Source organism: Oncorhynchus nerka, linkage group LG28 (genome assembly GCF_034236695.1).
Source record: "Oncorhynchus nerka isolate Pitt River linkage group LG28, Oner_Uvic_2.0, whole genome shotgun sequence".
NCBI classification, from domain to species: domain Eukaryota; kingdom Metazoa; phylum Chordata; class Actinopteri; order Salmoniformes; family Salmonidae; genus Oncorhynchus; species Oncorhynchus nerka.
In genome coordinates this window covers 72556097-72577117 of record NC_088423.1, presented here as the reverse complement: position 1 = coordinate 72577117, position 21021 = coordinate 72556097, and the positions used below count along the sequence as shown (strand labels likewise).

The window sequence follows — 21021 nt, the reverse complement described above, 5'->3', positions numbered from 1 at the left end:
CCTTCTGACACCGTATAGAGGTCCTGGATGTCAGGAAGCTTAGCCCCAGTGATGTACTGGGCCATACGCACTACCCTCTGTAGTGCCTTGTGGTCGGGGACCGAGCAGTTGCCATACCAGGCAGTGATGCAACCAGTGTTGCTCTCGATGTTGCAGCTGTAGAACCTTTTTGAGGATCTGAGGACCCATGCCAAATCTTTTCAGTCTCCTGAAGGGGAATAGGTTTTGTTGTGCCCTCTTGTCTTGGTGTGCTTGGACCATGTTAGTTTGTTGGTGATGTGGACACCAAGGAACTTGAAGCTCTCAACCTGCTCCACTACAGCCCCGTCGATGAGAATGGGAGGCGTGATCGGTACTCTTTTTCCAGTAGTCCTTTTCCGTCGTTGTCGGTGTTGTCGGTATTCAGGCTTACCACCGTTGCGTCATCGGCAAATTTAATGATGATGTTGGATCCATTCATGCTGGATTGAACATTTTCATTAAATGGTGGTAGTGCTCAGTCCTACAGTTGTTCTTAATGTTTCTCTGATATTGTGTGATACTGAATGTTTGATTGCCTAATTATTATGTAGCATTGAATAAACATTGCATAAATCAAATGAATGGGATTTTTTATTTTGATATGCAATCGTTGCAATATCAATTTGATTATCAATTGGGGATAGTGTATAATGAGCCCTAAGTCGACATATGAATGGATCAGACGATGCTTGAGGAATCAAGAGCTTGAGAGAAATCACTTTATGGGGCTCTCCCAAGCCCCCAGTTTTAGGTCAAAAGGCCCGTTTTATATAGTCTGGATAGCAGTCAGTTAAAACTGGTCCCAGGTCTGTACTTGGGGGTGCAACATAGCCCGCCCCGAAACTCCTCCCCTGTCTGTCTCTGTCTCCTCCCGAAGGTAAACATGGCCGCTGTGTCTATAAAGCGATACGATAGCAAAGCTTTGGATATAATGCTGCTAGCTAGCTAAATACCAAAGTTATCACTGCTGTATGACATCAGGGTTTACGTTGTGGAGTTCTTCTCCAGCAAGCTAATGAATGGACCAACGTTCTGCAGCAAGGCGTTCGCAAAGTTCTGCAAATGGAATGCTTGCTAGATAGATTTCTCTACCAAATTGTTTCACGAACTAAAACTTGCTTGCTAGCAGCGAACTGCAATGTTAGCTTACTAGCTCGCTAGGACACCCATAGCTCGCCAGCACAGCACAACAGCTGTGTGTTGACACGAAAGGGGATCGCCAGCCAGCTTTCTCAGCCTGATCCAAATGGAGAAATCAATCTCGAAAAATGGATTGTAATTTGACTACTTTACATATTCAGCAGTTTATTTTTGAGCTGTTGTGCTATCGCGCGTACACGTTAGCTACGTTTTGACATTATTTTCTCACTGAAGTCTTGGAAGTATCCATTGATAAACTTTAGTTGTTGGACTCGAGCTATTAATAATGTTTTCTGTGAAGCCCATGAAACCAACCTTTAAATCCTACCTTCCGCCTTTACAGGTGAGTAACCTTACTTTACTAGCTACGTTACTTTGTCCTCAGTATACTATAACTTGTACTACTGAGTAGTTAGCTAGGTAGGATTACTTGTTAAATCCCTAGCTACTGTATATGTTGTGCATTTAGTTATCTTATTATAGACTAACAAACTGTCTCTGTTTTACCTTTCATGCAGACTGATCTGAAAAAAATTCCACAGCCACCCATCAAGAAGTTAGAGGCCAGGTTACTTCCAGGTGAGTTTACAGTTCCCTCTGCCACAGCTAACTTGTTGCCTCTGCCTGTTCTATTGAAATAACAACTATGTTATGAGTACGAAGAGGCTACATAAATTAAACCACCCATCAAAATATTTCACTCCTGAAAAATAACCAGTAAAGGCTGATCTCATCCAGTTATACTCTTTCTTCTCATGCTAAGGTAGAAGATAACTGATATTTCAATGACCAGCCAGTGAACTCCTGTATCTCTTCAGCTAAATGTAATTGGTTGTTTTGAATGTGTACTCTGTCAGTGCACCTCACTTGTGGTTTTGCCCACAGGTCATTTGCATCCCTAATTGTCACATTAGGCTGTGGTAATCTAATCCAATTTAGTCTCTTTTTTTTCTCTGGGCTGTTTCAAGTCACCATGGCAATGCAGTGCCTGCCTGGCCTCCTTTTCATCACTGCAACTAACGGTGCATAATTTAGCCTTAGTTAACAATGGGCTGGTTCATATATTCCTTCCTGCCTTTGCAGTCAAATCCCAGCTCAGAGAGGATGCGAGTTGGTTAATGACTGTCTTAAGGAGAACACAATAAGAGATTCATAAGGATATTTCCTGTTCACAGGGCATCAGTCACTAAAAGCTATTTACCACATTTAGTGTGTTTTTCTCCACCAATGAGTTTTTAATGTGTGGCAGGACCTCAGGTTTGTGTATTTATATATTTTTTACATTAAGTTGGCAGTGTTTTTGTGAGCTAAACTGACACCCAACCTCTCCATATTACATTTTGCTCCAGTATATTAAGATATACAAGGAGACATTAGAAATAAAATGAAAATGCTGTGTATATATCTAACCATCACTTATCAAACTGTGTACAGGGAGGGGCCATGACCCATGTTGCCCCCCTCCCCCTATAAACTATTGTTCCAAAAAAGCCAGGATGTGTAACAACATTCTTTGGCATTTCGGTTCATTCATGGCTGTTATGGAGGCAGAATCTCACTGATATAATGGAGCAAGATTGAGAAACACTTGACCATATAACCTTGAAGTATCATTAGGCCTATATCTGAGTCTGAGGACAAGTAATGAACCAGAGGTTGTGCTGTGGGACGAATTTCCCTTTGAGGCGTTCACTCCTTATAATTAAGCAACAGAGAATAGACCTTCCCTCATTCTAGAAGCAATTAGCAGTTTTTAAAAAAAAAATTACGCTGCTGAAATAAAACCAAAATGTTGTACTTTATTGTTATTTTCTCTGCTTTGCAGGGCTCTACGCTGACCTTTAAAAAAATACAAGGAACACATGTGCGCCTAAGTTGTCAAATGTTTGCGTACACAAAGAAATTTAGGAGCGCAGGGAAAAAATATTTGATGTAATAATGCTAGAATCCTTCATTTTTAGGATCGCACAGTAAAATATTTAGGCACATATGTGAGTAAAACAGGTGCACTGTATAGCCCTGCTTTGGTTGTATACTTCTACTCTTCTCTATTTCTCTGCTCTATTTCAGCTGATCATTTTAAGATGCTGGTATGTTTTATAGAGGGATGGCCGCTGTTCTTTGACTGGAGGTTTAGCTAGTGTTATTGCTGGGTTCTGCCAGTGTCTTTAAATGAATGCTGGCAGTGAAAGTAAACATGAGGCCCTCACGCAGTGCCACCTGGCCTTGCTTTACAAAATAAGGTAGTCACCTCCTCTCCCTCAACTGGACTACAAACAGTTTAGCCTACATTGAATCTCAGGTTTGATTTTACACCATGGCCTATGTTCTGATCTTTAGTTCATGGCACTGTGAAGGTGGCCCTGAATGGGGAGACTTTGGCTTTGTTTGTGGGCCTCCAAGCTCCTTGGCAGTGTTGCTATGCAACTTGAATGTGACCCATTCAAAGGGCTCTCTGATTGAATGAGCCATTCAAGTCCACACCAAACTGACCAGACAGAGGACCACAGTAGGGCTAACTCATCTCAACAAATCATCTCAACTGTGCTCTATCTTCCCCTCTCTCTCTCTGTTCATCTGTCCTACCCCTTTCATTTCTGGAGCTCTCTGTTTATCTCTCTGTCCTCTTCAGATTCTCTCCATCCCTGGCTGGTCCTTCGCTGGCTGACCACCTCTAATTAGTGAACGGTCTGGTTGAGATTCTTCCTCTTCCCTGAATATTTTTATTTTTTTCCTCTAGGCCTAGTTCTCTCTCTCATCCCCCACTCTCTTTCTCTCTCTCCTACTCTCACTTTGTATGTGACTTGTGTTTCTGGAGTGTGTGGGTGTCCAAACATAGACAACCAACATTGACTGTCTTGCTTAGGCTCCTCGCTGACACACTGTCACCTTTATGACACATGTTCATCTCAACTGTAGGCATCTGTAATGATAGTTAGACAGGTACTTTAATAGATGTCCCACTGTTGTTTTCTCAGTAGGAGAATGTGAGCTGAGGCCTCTCCTGAGGCTGTGGAAGAATGTGCCTGGCAGTGGGGTTTGCATGAGGCAAAGCTAACTCTCTGTACTCCCAAAACCCTTTCTCACCTCTCTGGCCACATACTAATGCTGTCCTCCGTCTCTCAAATCAAATCAAATGGATTTATATAGCCCTTCGTACATCAGCTGATATCTCAAAGTGCTGTACAGAAACCCAGCCTAAAACCCCAAACAGCAAGCAATGCAGGTGTAGAAGCACGGTGGCTAGGAAAAACTCCCTAGAAAGGCCAAAACCTAGGAAGAATCCTAGAGAGGAACCAGGCTATGTTGGGTGGCCAGTCCTCTTCTGGCTGTGCCGGGTGGAGATTATAACAGAACATGGCCAAGATGTTCAAATGTTCATAAATGACCAGCATGGTTGAATAATAATAAGGCAGAACAGTTGAAACTGGAGCAGCAGCACGGCCAGGTGGACTGGGGACAGCAAGGAGTCATCATGTCAGGTAGTCCTGGGGCATGGTCCTAGTGCTCAGGTCCTCTGAGAGAAAGAAAGAGAGAAGGAGAGAATTAGAGAACGCACACTTAGATTCACACAGGACACCGAATAGGACAGGAGAAGTACTCCAGATATAACAAACTGACCCTAGCCCCCCGACACACAAACTACTGCAGCATAAATACTGGAGGCTGAGACAGGAGGGGTCACCATGTAGTTTGTCAGCACGGGAGTTCTGCTCCATTACTCACACAACCTAGGCTAATATGGGCAAAGTCATGAGTTTCTCAGAATGACATGTCTTATCGCTATCTATCAACAATGTCAAATCAAATGTATTTGTCACATACACATGGTTAGCAGGTGTTAATGCGAGTGTAGCGAAATGCTTGTGCTTCTAGTTCCAACCATGCAGTAATATCTAACAAGTAATATAACCTAACAATTTCACAACAACCACCTTATACACACAAGTGTAAAGGAATGCATAGGCAAGATGCAGTAGGTGATATAGAGTACAGTATATACATATGAGATGAGTAATGTAGGGTATGGAAACATATGAAGTGGCATTGTTTAAAGTGGCTAGTGATACATTATATCAAGATGGCAAGATGCAGTAGATGGTATAGCGTACAGTATATACATATGAGATGAGTAATGTAGGGTATGTAAACATTATAACGTGGCATTGTTTAAAGTGGCTAGTGAAACATTTAATTACATCAAGATGCAGTAGATGGTATGTGATGGTGTTACTGGCGCACTGTACTCTACTATTGTACAGGTGGAATGCTGAAGTATATCTGTCCCTTTTAACTGCCATCTTTGTAACTGAGGCATTTCTCCCTAGTCTCATGTGACTGAGGGGATTGTGATAATCACTGTATACAGAGACCGTGTTGCGTCTCTGAGCCTGTGTCCCTCGCCACCAGCTGTCTAAACTGTGATCTGGTCTGCTAGGTGCTGTACATAAACACAGGCGGCCTGCTTTGAAAGCTACAAAAACCCAGGAAGCAAAGCCAGGTTGTGGCTAGTTGGGTCAGTTGGCAGGTCTGATCACATTAATAGCCCTATTGGATTTAGGGGTTTGTGGACTTAGTCAAAAAGGAGAACCTCATCCTTGGAAGCGTTTGTTCCCTCCAGTATGGTTACATGATATACATGTTTTTGACTTGCCAGTCACACACAGGATAGGCCTTGTGATTCTTCTGGATCTGTGTTACCACGACCGTGGCCAACTGACATTTATCTGAATAGGCACTGAAAGTAGCCAACTCTGTGATAAACAGCGAGTGCTATGATGTAAGCGGTTGATGACATGACCACAGTACTGTTTGTTAGATGTTGTGGTAACCCAGGTTACTTGCAGAGTTGCTGTCCAGTGGGGGTTCAAGGCTGTGTGTGGCTGTACTGTACTCTTGTGTCAGACCCGTCAGCATTCTGCCTCCACAAAAGAGTTGTTAACTCATCAAGCCTGCAGATTATTAGACCCAGCTTTAAAAAAAAAACATAATTTTTACCTTTATTTAACTAGGCAAGTCGGTTAAGAACAAATTCTTATTTTCAATGACGACCTAGGAACAGTGGGTTAACTGCCTGTTCAGTGGCAGAACGACAGATTTGTACCTTGTCAGCTCGGATTTGAACTTGCAACCTTCCGGTTACTAGTCCAACGCTCTAACCACTAGGCTACCCTGCCGCTTTGGAAGTGAACACGGTAGTGTTGGATGGGGGTGATGGTGGGCACTTGCTGACTTGTCCCACAATTATAAGAGCGGCAACCTATTTCTTCAGTCTCTCTCTGTTCCTTGTCTGATCTTAATCCAAGCTGAGAAACATGACCGTACATCTCCACCTTACTATCCCCACTATCTTCAATAACACTCACAGGCCGTAACATTTTATTGTTACATCAAATAACTTGTAATGCAGTGACACGGGTCATATAATGTACCTTTTAAACAATGTTTTACATGGATTACAGGCCAGAACAAATAAGCCTTGGGTGAAATGTCCTATACAAGGAGTAGCCTACACAGTGCCTACACAGTGCAAGATTCACCTGGAAGTCAGCATTTCATTCCACTTTGTACGCCATCTTTATATCAATGTACGGTCAGGCTGTAATTTGGATGTACGGTCAGGCTGTAATTTGGATGTACGGTCAGGCTGTAATTTGGATGTACGGTCAGGCTCTAATTTGGATGTACGGTCAGGCTCTAACTTGGATGTACGGTCAGGCTCTAATTTGGATGTACGGTCAGGCTCTAATTTGGATGTACGGTCAGGCTCTAATTTGGATGTATGGTCAGGCTCTAATTTGGATGTACGGTCAGGCTCTAATTTGGATGTACGGTCAGGCTCTAACTTGGATGTACGGTCAGGCTCTAACTTGGATGTACGGTCAGGCTCTAATGTGCTCATAGACAATGCAGTGTATATAATGAATGCATCAAAAGAAACCAGCTCAATGGAACGTGACAGATTACTGTTGGGCTGAATGGGTTAAGCTCACGCTGACTGAGGAAAAACTGTCATTTTGACATGTGAGGATCCTGTTTGCAGTGCTGGGCCTGGTTCTCTTTGGCTGTTCCCTGCCTGTCCTACGGTAACCCTCTGCAAAGCAGCTCCAGCTGTTATGGATGGGCCGGCCTATAGTCTAGTGACGCTGCAGTGTCGCTCAACCATACTGCCACGATATAAAGCGAGAGGGAATCACAACTGCACTGCATTCATGTAATGTACTAGTCTATCATAGTCTCTTCTACTTTAGGTCTTCACTTCATGCATAGATTAAGCATGAATTTACCAATCATGAAATGCCAGGAACTTTGCACTATTTGAAGGTATCAGCTGCATTCATTGAACTGGTCATTGTTTAGATTTCAAATGTTTGAGAGAGACAACGGTTTGTCATAAACATTCATGTCCATCCAAGTTGCCAGCGAGTTTGCGAGCTCGTTACTGTCAGACCTCTTAGGTTCAGTGACACAGGAAACGGCAACATCAATAAAAACAACATTCATGGTTTAGTCTAGAAAGTTACGGTCTATTTTAGGACTGGGTACACCTGTCTTTGATGAAGAGGGGTTTTGATCTGGATGTAAAACTTGAGAGGAGGACCTCGATCCATCAAGCAGCCTTACTAACCAAAGCGGTCTCTGTCCGTTTGAGGCTGTGCTCCGTTAAAAGTTTATGCTGGGTTCTCAGTTCTCTTCATGGCAGATCATTTTCCCGGGAGGACGACAGCTAGGCCCACCTGATCCCCATTCTCTGGCTCATGGGGTTTCCCTGGCAAGCCTGTAGTGCATGGGCTGAGTCTGAACACCCACTGAATGGCCAGAGAGCGAGAAGGATCCTGGAGTAGAAACAGTCAGCAGTGTATGTGACTCATGAGCTCTTTTTTTTATTTTGAAAAATAAATACCTCTTGGAGCTGTGTGCATCTGGGCTATGGAGGTAATTACAAAACATCTGTCTGTGACGAGGAGAGAGAAGTCCTGTAAATGGAGGGAATCCTCTTGAGTTCAGACACCAGGTTGTCAGGCTGTGGGTTTTTGTGTTGTGTCCTGAGATGCTACTGGAACCAAAGAGGCGTTAAAGTGTAGAGGTCACAACGGGCTATAAGGCCTATAAGTTAGGTAACAGAGAGTGTTGTGTTGACCACCTCTGTCATGAAGCCGTCTAGCTATTCTCTGACAGGTATTTCCATCATCCTGACCCAATGCCTCAGACTGGAATGTGGGATCATTAGAGCCAATTCGAGGGCCTGAGAGGAGAAATGCACAGATCACTCTCCAGCAGTGTAACAGGATGCCTCTGGCTGGATGGCAGAAGCCTGAATGAGACTAGGAGAAAGACATTTTAGTACGTGATCATTCCACTTCCATAGCATATTTCCCCCAGCTTCATTCATGTCATATTACTCAGCCATCAGTCCCTGTTTTGTTTCATCGCTATAAGACTTAAAATAACTGTGGTTAACACTCACCTTCTATTTATGTCCCTTTTAGGCCTATGTTTTCTACCTCTTTTCTTTGAATCCTAAATGTCATAGTTCATGTTACTTCCTGTTTGTCATCCTCAGGGGAGATTGTGGTGAACGAAGTGAGCTTTGTGAGGAAGTGCATTGGATCAGATAGCAGCCATGGTGACCTGTGGGGGAAGCTGATATGCACCAACTTCAAGGTTTCCTTCATCACCCATGATGCCCTCCCCATGCAGGTATGTTTTCAAGAATGCTGCTGAGTGGAGGACGGCTCATAAAAATAACTGGAACGGCGCGAATGGAATGGCATCAGACGCATGGAAACCGTGTGTTTGATATTTTTGATACCATTCCACTGAATCCACTCCAGCCATTTACCATATGCCCGTCCTCCCTAATTAAGGTGCCACCAACCTCCTGTGGTGTACTCTGTGTGCCCCTCTCAAAAATGACCGTAGCTCTATGGGCTGGTTACCCATAATTAATCCGAGACAATCTCCATTAAAATGTATTTTTATTCCACGACTAGTCTTAATCTGTGTCCCGGGAGACTGACCCTACATGATCACACCTGAGTTTATTGGAGAAAGTGTGGTCAAGGTTGTCACACGATAAGCAACATGTGGGATAGGCCTGTTGTCTGTTGTAAAATACCCATCAACAAAAAGGTTTGTAGGACACTGCTGTCTTTCTTCCAGTGTCAGATGTTTTATGTAACCTCCCACCCTGTGCTTTTAGATCACCTGTTTTGTGTTAAGCTTATTTTGATGCCTTCCCCTCTTAAACAACTTAAGTGCGTCATCCCAGATCTGTTTACTTGAAAAACAGAAGTCTATAGGACTCATGGAAGGATTGCACTACTCTTGGAAATTTAGCCTTGATTGTCATTGATTGCAAAGTTGTGGATTTGCCTTTCAGTTCAAATGGGTTAACTTTTAGATTCACACATTTGCTCAGAAGTTGTCAATGATCTCCATTCATCAGCTGATTCCATGTTAATCATTACATTTCACTGAAATCATCTCTGTGTTGTGTTCTCTCAGAGGTTCCAGGTTGCCAACCGTCTGCTTGGAGAGCACGATGTTCCCCTGGCGTGTGTGGAGCAAGTGGTGACAGGTAAGACCATGTGCCATTATGCTAACCATGGTGACAAGATGGCAAACAAACTCAAACAGAATTCTCCACCAAAATATAACTCCCAGTGGAAAGTAGCCTACATATGACACTGACAGGCCCTTTAGTCCAGAAAAAAAGATCAGTTTAGGGTCCTGACAGGTAATGTTTTGTTTTAAACGCCTGTAAAATAAATGACCTATGAAACGCATTGCCCCTCACGAATCTGTCTCTGACCAATATAGTGGATTTTGTCAGACACCCCACACTTGAACCGCTACAGCTGTAATGCTTCATCTACACCCAGCTGTTAAATTATGAATGCACAATGGACAGGTTGTGCTCTCCTCCTTTGAAATCCCCTTGAATGTTTTTTCTGTTGGCTGAGGGACCAGTCGGATCTCTCAGATTCAATCCCATCTGGCTGACCTCAGTTTCTGTGTTTAGGTTTTATTTGACTGTCCTCTACTGGGCTGATTTTTAGATACACACCATTGACTTAAACCAGTTTTGGTGACTGCCTGCCTGCTCCCCCTGGTCACCGATCTGTTTTTAGTATCTCCATAGATGAGGTCATAGCCCAGACAGAGGGCCCTGGCTGAAAAGCCTATTCCGGATTAACCTTGTTTGTGTAACTCATAGCCTCACTCTCTGCTGACATGGCTGGGAGCGTGGGGCTCTTGTGCTGAGCTGTTAGAGCATGAAGCAATGTTTTTTTACTCAGTACGCCCTCAACAAAGGTCCTTTATGAGGGCCTTGGCTTGGCAAAAATACTGACCCAATGCTCCACCCACCACAAACTGAGACGAGGCATAGGTCTTATCCTTGCCTTGTAAGGTTGAAAGTGTGTGCAGGTGGTGGTACACAGGCCAAGACTGGATTCCTGGTGTACCATGGAAACATGCATATCATCCTCTTCCTGTTGTAAGATCATTAAATACTGAACAGAAATATAAATGCAACAGGCAACAATTACAGTTCATATAAGGAAATCAATGAATTGAAATAAATTCATTAGGCCCAATTGTCGTACTTGAGGAAAAGTAAAGATACCTTAATAGAAAATTACCCAAGTAAAAGAGAGTCACCCAGTAAAATACTACTTTAGTAAAAGTCTAAAGGTATTTGGTTTTCAATATACTTAAGTATCAAATGTAAATGTAATTCCTTATATTAAGCAAACCAGATAGCACCACCTTGTTTTTTATGTATTTACAGATAGCCAGGAGCACGCTCCAACCCTTAGACATAATTTACAAATAAAGCATGTGTTTAGTGAGTCCTCCAGATCAGGGGCAGTAGGGATGACCAGGGATGTTGTCTCGATAAGCGTGTGAATTAGACCATTTTCCTATACTTTTGTTTTAAAAAAAGTTGAAAAAAATATAAATAGGAAAGTACAGATACCCCAAAAAATGACTTAAGTAGTATTTTTACTTAAGTACTTTACACCACTGAATTTCTGGGCAGGGGCACAGCCACGGGTGGGCGTGGGAAAGCATAGGCCCACCCACTGGGGTGCCAGGCCCAGTCAATCAGAATGAGTTTTTCCCCACAAAAAGGCTTTATTACAGACAGAAATGCTCCTCAGTTTCATCAGCTGTCCGGGTGGCTGGCCTTAGACAATCCCGCAGGTGAAGAAACCGGATGTGGAGGGGCTGGCGTGGTTACACTGGTCTATTTTATTTAATGTGGTTGGACATACTGCATTCTCTAAATGACATTGGTGGACATTTTCAGAGAATGGTAGAGAAGTTAATGTTCAATTCTCTGGCAACAACGCTGGTGGGCATTGAGTTTCTTCATCTTTTTATGCCAATAAAAAAATCTACATACTGTATCAACACAGAACCCTCAAATTGACACCCTTTAGGGATTGTTTAAATGCAGCGTGATACAAAGTTGGACTATTTGTAAACATCATTCGTGCTCTCGTCCAGACATACTGCCAAATTTAATGTTACCTAATAGCCACAGTTGTTTTTTAAATTCTTGCAGGGATTATCCAACCCCAAAATCAGCTTTCGATTCTTCCCGTTACCCCACTAAATATAATACTTTTCTTGTGTAATTTTTGCCAATTTCAAGCGTTATTGCCCCCACACTTGCTTTTCCAATGACCAAAGGCCCCTTTGAGATTTTTCCACTACCACCGCAATATTCATATGATAACAACTCCCGCACAGACTCGGGAGAGGCGAAGGTCGAGAGCCATGCGTCCTCCGAAACACAACCCAACCAAGCCGCACTGCTTCTTAACACAGCGCGCATCCAACCCGGAAGCCAGCCGCACCAATGTGTCGGAGGAAACACCGTACACCTAGTGACCTGATTAGTGTGCACTGCGCCCGGCCCGCCACAGGAGTCGCTAGTGCGCGATGAGACAAGGATATCCCTACCGGCCTAACCCGGACGACGCTAGGCCAATTGTGCGCTGCCCCATATTCCTCCCGGTCGCGGCCGGCTGCGACAGAGCCTGGGCTCGAACCCAGAGTCTCTGGGTTCTGCATCGCGATGCCTTAGACCACTGCGCCACCTGGGACACCAAAATATGTACACATTTGATCTATATACTCACATACCCAAACTGTGTTCAAATACCCGTAATAATATACTGTATACGACATACTTGATTTGTATATACTTCATACTATATGCTATTAGTTCATTTTAGTACGTTGTAAACAAACAGTAACCTTTCAGTTGAGCTTAGCATGTCTACCGGACGTTGACGCTGTTGCTATGCAGCCTCTAGCTAGCTTGTTAGCATAACAAATGACTAGTTTTGTTCTTTTACAACTTCAGGTGTTTGGATTCAGACTGTTCAGAGCGCACACTACCCGCTCTCGACTAAGAGCAGGGTTGATCTGAGCGTTCTGACCTCCCAACCGTAGTCAAGCACCCAAGCTAACTGTCTAAAGTTGGCTAGCTTGTTAGCTACTTCCAGACACACATAAGAGAACACCTCACTCTAACCATTTTACTCTCCCTAGCAGAGCTGGTTATCCAAAGTGTTGGTGACTGTAACTGTGCTGCTGGCAACAATAGCCAGAATTAAATGTCCGTAGAGAACGCACAATGACTATACCATTTAACTAAGAATGACGTGAATAATCAAGTTAATAAACGTTGGGTAGTTAGTTAGATTATAGTTAATATACTGCCTAGGCTAAAATTAAAATGTGCCAGTTCACAATAGCATATCTGAATTCTTTATTAGATTGGAATTTTGCCGTCAGCAGGGAAATGCTCCCCAGTTTTATCCATGATTAGATGTTTTTCCCATATTTGAGCCGAATTGGTAGAATGCTCTTGCGCTTCTTTTAGTGCCTCTATTGCTTTGCTATAGTTGACCTTTTCTATGATGGTTATTTCTGCGCTTCTCTCAATGGTGTCAAGAGTTTAGATTTTCTCACTCACAGGTTTTAATATGTGCCAATTAAAAAAACAAAATCCAAGATATTGTTACCCACTTCCCAGGAGAGAAGTTATGGTATTTGTTCCTTTCAGTTGGTCACGGCACTTGATTCCTTTGCATTAGAACTAATAGTGAAGCGTCTGCCAATGTTCTACTGGAGAATATGGAAGACCTAATGTCTTATACCAGTGTCCCACTTCAAATATAACTGTTGTTGACAACACATATTACCAAAATCAGGGTAATCATCATATAAATCTCTCGTCAATACACACACTCAGGAAACATAAACACACAAAACAAACAGTATTTGGTTAGGAACGTCTTCCTTTGATATAATTTAAAAAATAAGTTATTTCTTCTCCAAATATTTTTTAATTACTATATGTAATTTTACATTTTGTGGCAACTTGGTAGTTTCTCCTATGCACATTTCAGTGTAAGGTTTAAAGTTATAGCTGGTATGACCTTTTTAAAAATATATAAATAAAAATAAATCTATGTCCTTCAGGGAACAGGATTTTCAAAGTGTTCTTAGAACAGGTTTTTATAAGTTCCCAGAACTTTCCCCTATTGGAGGTTGTGTTTAAGAAAATCAGTCTCACCCTTAATTTATTTAGTCTGTTTGGAATGGCAAATCCACTCAATGACTCTCCCTGCCGGTCTGAGAGGGTCCCTTTTCTGCTCTGCTTAGTCGGAGTGTGGGGCTCCCTGCCATGTCTAACGCAACCTCGGTCTCCTCGGGAGCAATCAGGAAACGGAGTTAGCCATCACATCCGTGTCGCCAAATTGTCAGATAAATTCTATAGGAAGAGACTGCAGATTCTTTCAAAGAACAATTTTATTCTTAGATTTGCAGAAATAAAGCAATCAACCATCACTAAGAATAGTCAGAGTTGAAAGCTCTACAAACAGAGTTGGCCCTCAGCTTTTATAGGAAAGTCCAACCTCATTGTTTATGTGGCAGTTAGCAGATGTGTGCAAACAGGGGTGCGTAACAGTGTACCAAAGGCGTTTAGTTTGTCTCTGTAGATAGCTGACGTTGCCACTATTGTCTGTTCCATCCTGCATGTTTCCATACAGAGGAGTTCCTACAGATAGTACAAACGGGATGTTACATACTGCGGTCGCACCCAGCTCTTATCTGCACGCCCAGACTTATAACTGTCCCACAAGACAACAAGCCTGCATCAGGAGAAAAAAAAACACGAGCATATAACAATGGACAATTATCTAAGTAAAAACGGCATAGTATGTCTAATTTAGTAATTTTCCACTACAACATTACTACAGTCAGCATGCCAATTGTACACACTGTCAACTTGAAACATCTGTGGTGTTTGTGTGACAAAACTGCACATTTTAGAGTGGCCTTTTATTGCCCCCAGCACAAGGTGCACCTGTGTATCAATCATGCTGTTTAATCAGCTTCTTGATATGCCACACCTATAAAGTGGATGGATTATCTTGGCAAAGGAGAAAAACTCACTAACAGGGATGTAAACAAATTTGAGAAGTTTTTTTGTGCGTATGAAAAATCTCTAGGATCTTTTATTTAATCTCATGAAAAATGGGACCAAAACTTTACATGTTGCGTTTTATAGTTTTGTTCACTATATTATAACTGAAATAAACAGTTGAGTCTTGTGGAAGATTTTTTACCATATGTAATACTCGAGGAACCTCAAAAGATTATTCTGTATTCAGAGTATTACCCCATAAAGGGTCATCCGAACATGAAGAATGAAGTTCCTCATTTGTTTTTAGACAGCTGAGGTCTGGTGGATCAATTTAAGTTCCTACTTGGTTGAATTTCTCTGAAGCTCTGTGGTGACATAGATAATCAGTTTTTCTGTGGAATCTTTGGTCACTCAGTTTCCCACTTCCCACAACTTCTTCACAACAGTATCTCGGACCTGCCTGGTGTGTTCCTTGTTCTTCATGATGCTCTCTGCGCTTTTAACGGACCTCTGAGACTATCACAGTGCAGGTGCATCTATACGGAGACTTGATTACACACAGGTGGATTGTATTTATCATCATTAGTCATTTAGGTCAACATTGGATCATTCAGAGATCCTCACTGAACTTCTGGAGAGAGTTGTTGCACTGAAAGTAAAGGGGCTGAATAATTTTGCACGCCCAATTTTTCAGTTTTTGATTTGTTAAAAAAGTTTGAAATATCCAATAAATGTCGTTCCACTTCATGATTGTGTCCCACTTGTTGTTGATTCTTCACATAAAAATACAGTTTTATATCTTTGTTTGAAGCCTGAAATGTGGCAAAAGGTCGCAAAGTTCAAGGGGGCCGAATACTTTCGCAAGGCACTGTATACATTACCCCTCACAATACTAGCGTTGTCCCAGATCTTTACTGTATGTGCTTTATCCCAACTCTTCTAAAGAAAAAACATTAGTCCTACAGACCTGGGACCAGGCTACTACTGCTACTATTTGACTATCCATTAGCCCTAATAAGCACTGTCTCGCCCCTGGTCTTTGTTTTGTGTTTGTTCCTCTCAGTGAACGATGCTAAGGGGAAGCAGAAGGTTCTGTGTTCCAACCAAAAGCTGAAGTTTAATCCCACCGAGCTCATCCTTTACTGCAAGGATTTCCGAATCATCAGGTTCCGCTTCGAAGAGGCTGGGCCCCAGAGCGCCAAGAAGGTTTGTGATATAAGCTTTCTGAACAAAATGGACACTGTTTTGATGTATGAACACTATAAATTGACATGGTGTTGACTCTTGAATTGAACCTGAGGCGAGATACCAGCAATCTAGCATGGTAATCCTCCAACTCAACTCTGCCTCACCACTACAGTGGATTAGTTTCTAAGAGGATTTCACTGGTAATTCACTGTGGAATGCCTCTGCTGTCAGTATAGCTGTTCCTGAAAGACTGCCACTGTTAGATTTAAAATATTTTTTAATCATCTCTTGTTAGTCTACATGATTATCAGAGTTCAATCCCATTATGTGAGTATGAGAGCAAACATGCTGGCAATGACACTAGTTAATCCTTTATTTTGCATGAGTAAAAATGGCATGTAGCATGTCCTCTCCCAGAAAACCAAACAGCTGTATGTGTATGGTAACACCATTGACAAACACACCAAGGAGGCTTTTGGAGAGCGTCTCCTTGGAGCCTTCTGGGGCCATGTAGGCTGCCCTGTATCCTCCTCTCTTTCCTCCCCTCTCCACTTCTCTTCTCTCCACCCTGTTGAGCTGCTCTCTGATGAGGGGATTAGTCTGTCTCCCTGGTCGGTGTTTCTTTCATCCTCCCTTCCATCTGGCTGGCTGAGAGCCTGAGATTGGTCAGAATTAGCTCAGCCTGACTCAGGAGGAGTCAGGGTGGCATTGTCAGCATGTTGTTATTATCAGCATGTATTGCTTTACATTTGTATTGCCTTTTTATGGTACTTTTCTTTTTCTTTTCTTTTTTTCAAGTAAGAAAACTAAGTCTATGAGATTATGCTTAGATATGTGTACAGGATGACTTGATACACATGTCACGGAGTGCTGCACAACAGCTGTTGTTGCTAGGCAACCTATGTAGAAATGAGTGTCAAATGAACATTCCACATTGACTGACTCATCTCTCTGAGCAAGTGGTGGATTATAGTCACAGATGTATCATGTCTTTAGAGTGGAACCAAAGCACTGCTCAAAGGGCCCCAGGACCCCCATGTGAAGAGTTGTGGGAGAGGTGTGTTGGATTGTTTTACTCACTGCTTGTTTTCGTTTGGTGTGAAACAATGACTTCCCTCATTTCTGACAGCAAAGCCAACAAACTAACAGGCCTGGTAAGAGCATTCACCTGGAGTTACTGAGCCCTGTGGGCCTGTTGAGCTCATGCTGGACAATGTGAGGCTGTGTACAGGGAGAAGGGAGCCAGGTATCAGGGAGAAGGAGCCACCCTGTGTATAACCTGCAAGCCCCTTGGAACATGTGAAGCCTGGATAGAGGCGTTTTTAAAGTCACCACAAAAAACAACCGGGGAACAAAACATCCATTCAGCCCTCTAGTTTCTGATCACTCTGCAAACACACATGCACCCTGGGTTCTGGTCCAAGGTCTCAGAAGCCAGGGGGCTGTAAGTTCATTCTAATGTGTTATCCAAGAGTACTTAGCAGCAGCCCTGAGTCCTCTGCATGGCTGTGGCAGGGAGACCTCAGTATATCTTCCTGACAGCCTGCTTCTATGTACACACGTAACCTTAGATCTCCAGCCAGAGCACATGCCACATGGGAGCAGTTTGTCAGAGAAGGGGGGAGCTAGCACTTGAAGCGCCTCAACACACACCTGAAAGATATTGAACTAAGAAGTAACTATCAACATTACCTGGCTACTCTACCTTCAGGGAGGGGAACCCATGACAATTTGATTTGTTGTGTCTTGGGCACTGTTATGACCGCTGTTTTGAAGTCCAATGGTAACTCCTGGTTGTTTCTGATTACACATGGTGTTTTTTATGAATGGGTGTTTCTTTTTTCTCCCCAATTTTGTGGTATCCAATTGTTGTAGTAGCTACTATCTTGTCTCGTCGCTACAACTCGGGAGAGACGAAGGTTGAAAGTCATGCGTCCTCCGATACACAACCCAGCCAGCTGTACTGCTTCTTAACACAGCGCGCATCCAACCCGGAAGCCAGCCGCACCAATGTGTCGGAGGCTACACCGTGCACCTGGCAACCTTGGTTAGCGCGCACTGCGCCCGGCCCGCCACAGGAGTCGCTGGTGCGCGATGAGACAAGGACATCCCTACCGACCAAGCCTTCCCTAACCCGAACGACACTAGGCCAATTGTGCGTCGCCCCACGGACCTCCCGGTCGCGGCCGGTTACGACAGAGCCTGGGCGCGAACCCAGGGACTCTGATGGCACAGCTGGCGCTGCAGTACAGCGCCCTTAACCACTGCGCCACCCGGGAGGCATGAATGGGTGTTTCTGCTGTAAGTATTGTACATAGTGGGATTTAACTGCACTCCCTGTGTCTATTTCTATATGGGGGGACACAGTGTAATTACTGTGGGGAGCTAAACCAGGGCTCGGTCCTTGTTTTTCTTTTTTGACATATGGAATGAAGCCATTCTATAATAGCTTATTATACCGAAGGAAATTACAGAGTTGGGAGCAGTCTCTCTCAAATACACACGGAGACGCTTGTGTGCGCGTGCACACACACGCATGAACACAAACGTTCCTTCCTTGCATCCTGTGTTTTGGTTGCTGCTCCTCCAATGAATGGACAGCATTGTATAATTCTATGCCACTGATGGAAAGCTCCAAACGCCAGACTCCAGCCCTCTATCCCAATAGAAATAGGCGTTCTGCTAAGGTTTGCTTTCCTAGGTTTCACTTAAATGAGATCCTGGCAGCCACGCTCAAGTCTGAATTCTTGGTGCAACTTAGCTACCCAGATAGTCCCAAGGCACAATTACAAATACATGAGTATGGTTCAATGGTTGAACTTTGCTTCTCAAAGTTTGCCTTTCATTAGAAATAGCGAGACACAAATTTAATGTCTTTGTCACTCACTTAAAATGAAATGCATCATGTGGTGAAATTACTTGGGTTTTTTCTAATGGTCAAATTCAAGGTTGACAATCTATTTTACTCTTCATCGTATTCCTGTGTGAGTTCAATCTACCCTTCAAGGTGCAGAGAACATGACTTAGTGCCTCAGCTGTTGAGCATGTCTGGGCTAAATAATACTTTCAGCTGTTTAAATGGTGGAATCTTGTAGTAAAGGTAGAGGCCCCTTGCAGCCAAGGCACAGCTTGAAGTGTTATTGAAAGTTTCCATGCAGTCTTTAGCCAATAAAAAAAAACAACTCCTGTAAAATGTGAACAGAAAAAACACTCTGGCTGTGGTCAGTAGACTCCGAGGGCAGCCAGAACGTGCCTCAAAGTGCATTTCAAAGACACAACCCATTGAAAAGGGACATCATATACTATGGAGTCACCGACACCGCTCTCCATTCACAATCCAGAATAATCTGGTGTCACATCTCAAAGATTCTAGCAGACCATCTCCCTTAGATTGTATTGTTGGGGCCAGGAGTTTTTCCAGACTCCCTGACCTGACAAGTGGTGCACTTCCATACAGGATTTACTCCAGTGTTTTACCCAGAAGTCTCAGACTTTTCTGTTTCCATCTACAGTTGAAGTCGGAAGTTTACATCAAATTAATTTCAAATCGAAAAATAAATATATATATATATATATAAAATAAATATATATATATATATATATATATATATATATATATATATAGCCCTTTTTACATCAGCTGATATATCAAAGTGCTGTACAGAAACCCAGCCTAAAAACCCAAACCGCAAGCAATTCAGGTGTAGAAGCACGGAAAAACTCCCTAGAAAGGCCAAACCTAGGAAAAAATCTAGAGAGGAACCAAGCTATGAGGGGTGGCCAGTGCTCTTCTGGCAGTGCCGGTGGAGATTATAACAGAACATGGCCAAGATGTTCAAATGTTCAAAAATGACCAGCATGGTAAAATAATAGTAATCACAGTGAACAGGTCAGGGTTCCATATCCGCAGGCAGAACAGTTGAAACTGGAGCAGCAGCACAGCCAGGTGGACTGAGGACAACAAGGAGTCATCGTGCCAGGTAGTCCTAAGGCATGGTCCTAGGGCCCAGGTCCCCCGAGAGAGAGAGAAAAAGAAAGATACAAACACTTAGGTTGGAGTCATTAAAACTATTTTTTTCAACCACTCCACAAATGTCTCCTTAACAAACTAGTTTTGGCAAGTCTGTTAGGACATCTACTTTGTGCATGACATGTAATTTTTCCAACAATTGTTTACAGACAGATTATTTCACTTATAATTCACTGTATCACAATTCCAGTGGGTCAGAAGTTTATGCACTAAGTTGACTGTGCCTTTAAACAGCTTGGAAAATTCCAGAAAATGATGTCATGGCTTTAGAAGCTTCTGATAGGCTAATTGACATCATTTGAGTCAATTGGGGGTGTACCTGTGGATGTATTTCAAGGCCTACCTTCAAACTCAGTGCCTCTTTGCTTGACATCATGGGAAAATCAAAAGAAATCAGCCAAGACCTCAGAAACATTGGAGACCACAAGTCTGGTTCATCCTTGGGAGCAATTTCCAAATCCTGAAGGTACCACGTTAATCTGTACAAACAATAGTATGCAAGCATAAACACCATGGGACCACGCAGCCGTCATACCGTCTCCTAGAGATAAATGTACTTTGATGCGAAACGTGCAAATCAATCTCAGAACAACAGCAAAGGACTTTGTGAAGATGCTGGAGGAAACGGGTACAAAAGTATCTATATCCACAGTTAAACGAGTCCTATATCGACATAACCTGAAAGGCCGCTCAGCAAGGAAGAAGCCACTGCTCCAAAACTGCCATTTAAAAAATCCAGACTATGGTTTGCAACTGCACATGGGGACAAAGATCGTACTTTTCAGAGAAATGTTCTCTGGTCTGATTAAACAAAAATAGAACTGTTTGGCCATAATGACCATCGTTATGTTTGGAAGAAAAAGGGGGAGGCTTGCAAGCCGACCAACACCATCCCAACCGTGAAGCACGGGGGTGGTAGCATCATGTTGTGTGGGTGCTTTGCTGCAGGAGTGACTGGTGCACTTCACAAAATAGATGTCATCAAATGGGAGGAAAATCATGTGGATTTAATGAAGTAACATCTCAGGACATCAGTCGGGAAGTTGAAGCTTGGTCGCAAATGGGTCTTCCAAATGTACAATGACCCTAAGCATACTTCCAAAGTTGCTGCAAAATGGCTTAAGGACAACAAAGTCACGGTATTGGAGTGGCCATCACAAAGCCCTGACCTCAATACATTTGTGGT

At 43.0% G+C, this 21021-nt stretch overlaps 1 protein-coding gene across 1 annotated transcript in view; it reads left to right on the top strand.

Annotated features, from left to right (window-relative positions):
* Positions 1 to 886: 886 nt before the first annotated feature.
* Positions 887 to 21021, top strand: part of LOC115113648 (myotubularin-related protein 10-like) — a 30230-nt gene continuing 10095 nt past the window's right edge. Inside the window, exons 1-5 of the mRNA XM_029641534.2 lie at positions 887 to 1504; positions 1680 to 1740; positions 8726 to 8862; positions 9670 to 9742; positions 15681 to 15823. Of these exons, the coding sequence (XP_029497394.2) occupies positions 1448 to 1504; positions 1680 to 1740; positions 8726 to 8862; positions 9670 to 9742; positions 15681 to 15823 (471 nt within the window). The 5' untranslated portion in view covers positions 887 to 1447. The remainder of the gene's footprint in view (positions 1505 to 1679; positions 1741 to 8725; positions 8863 to 9669; positions 9743 to 15680; positions 15824 to 21021) is intronic.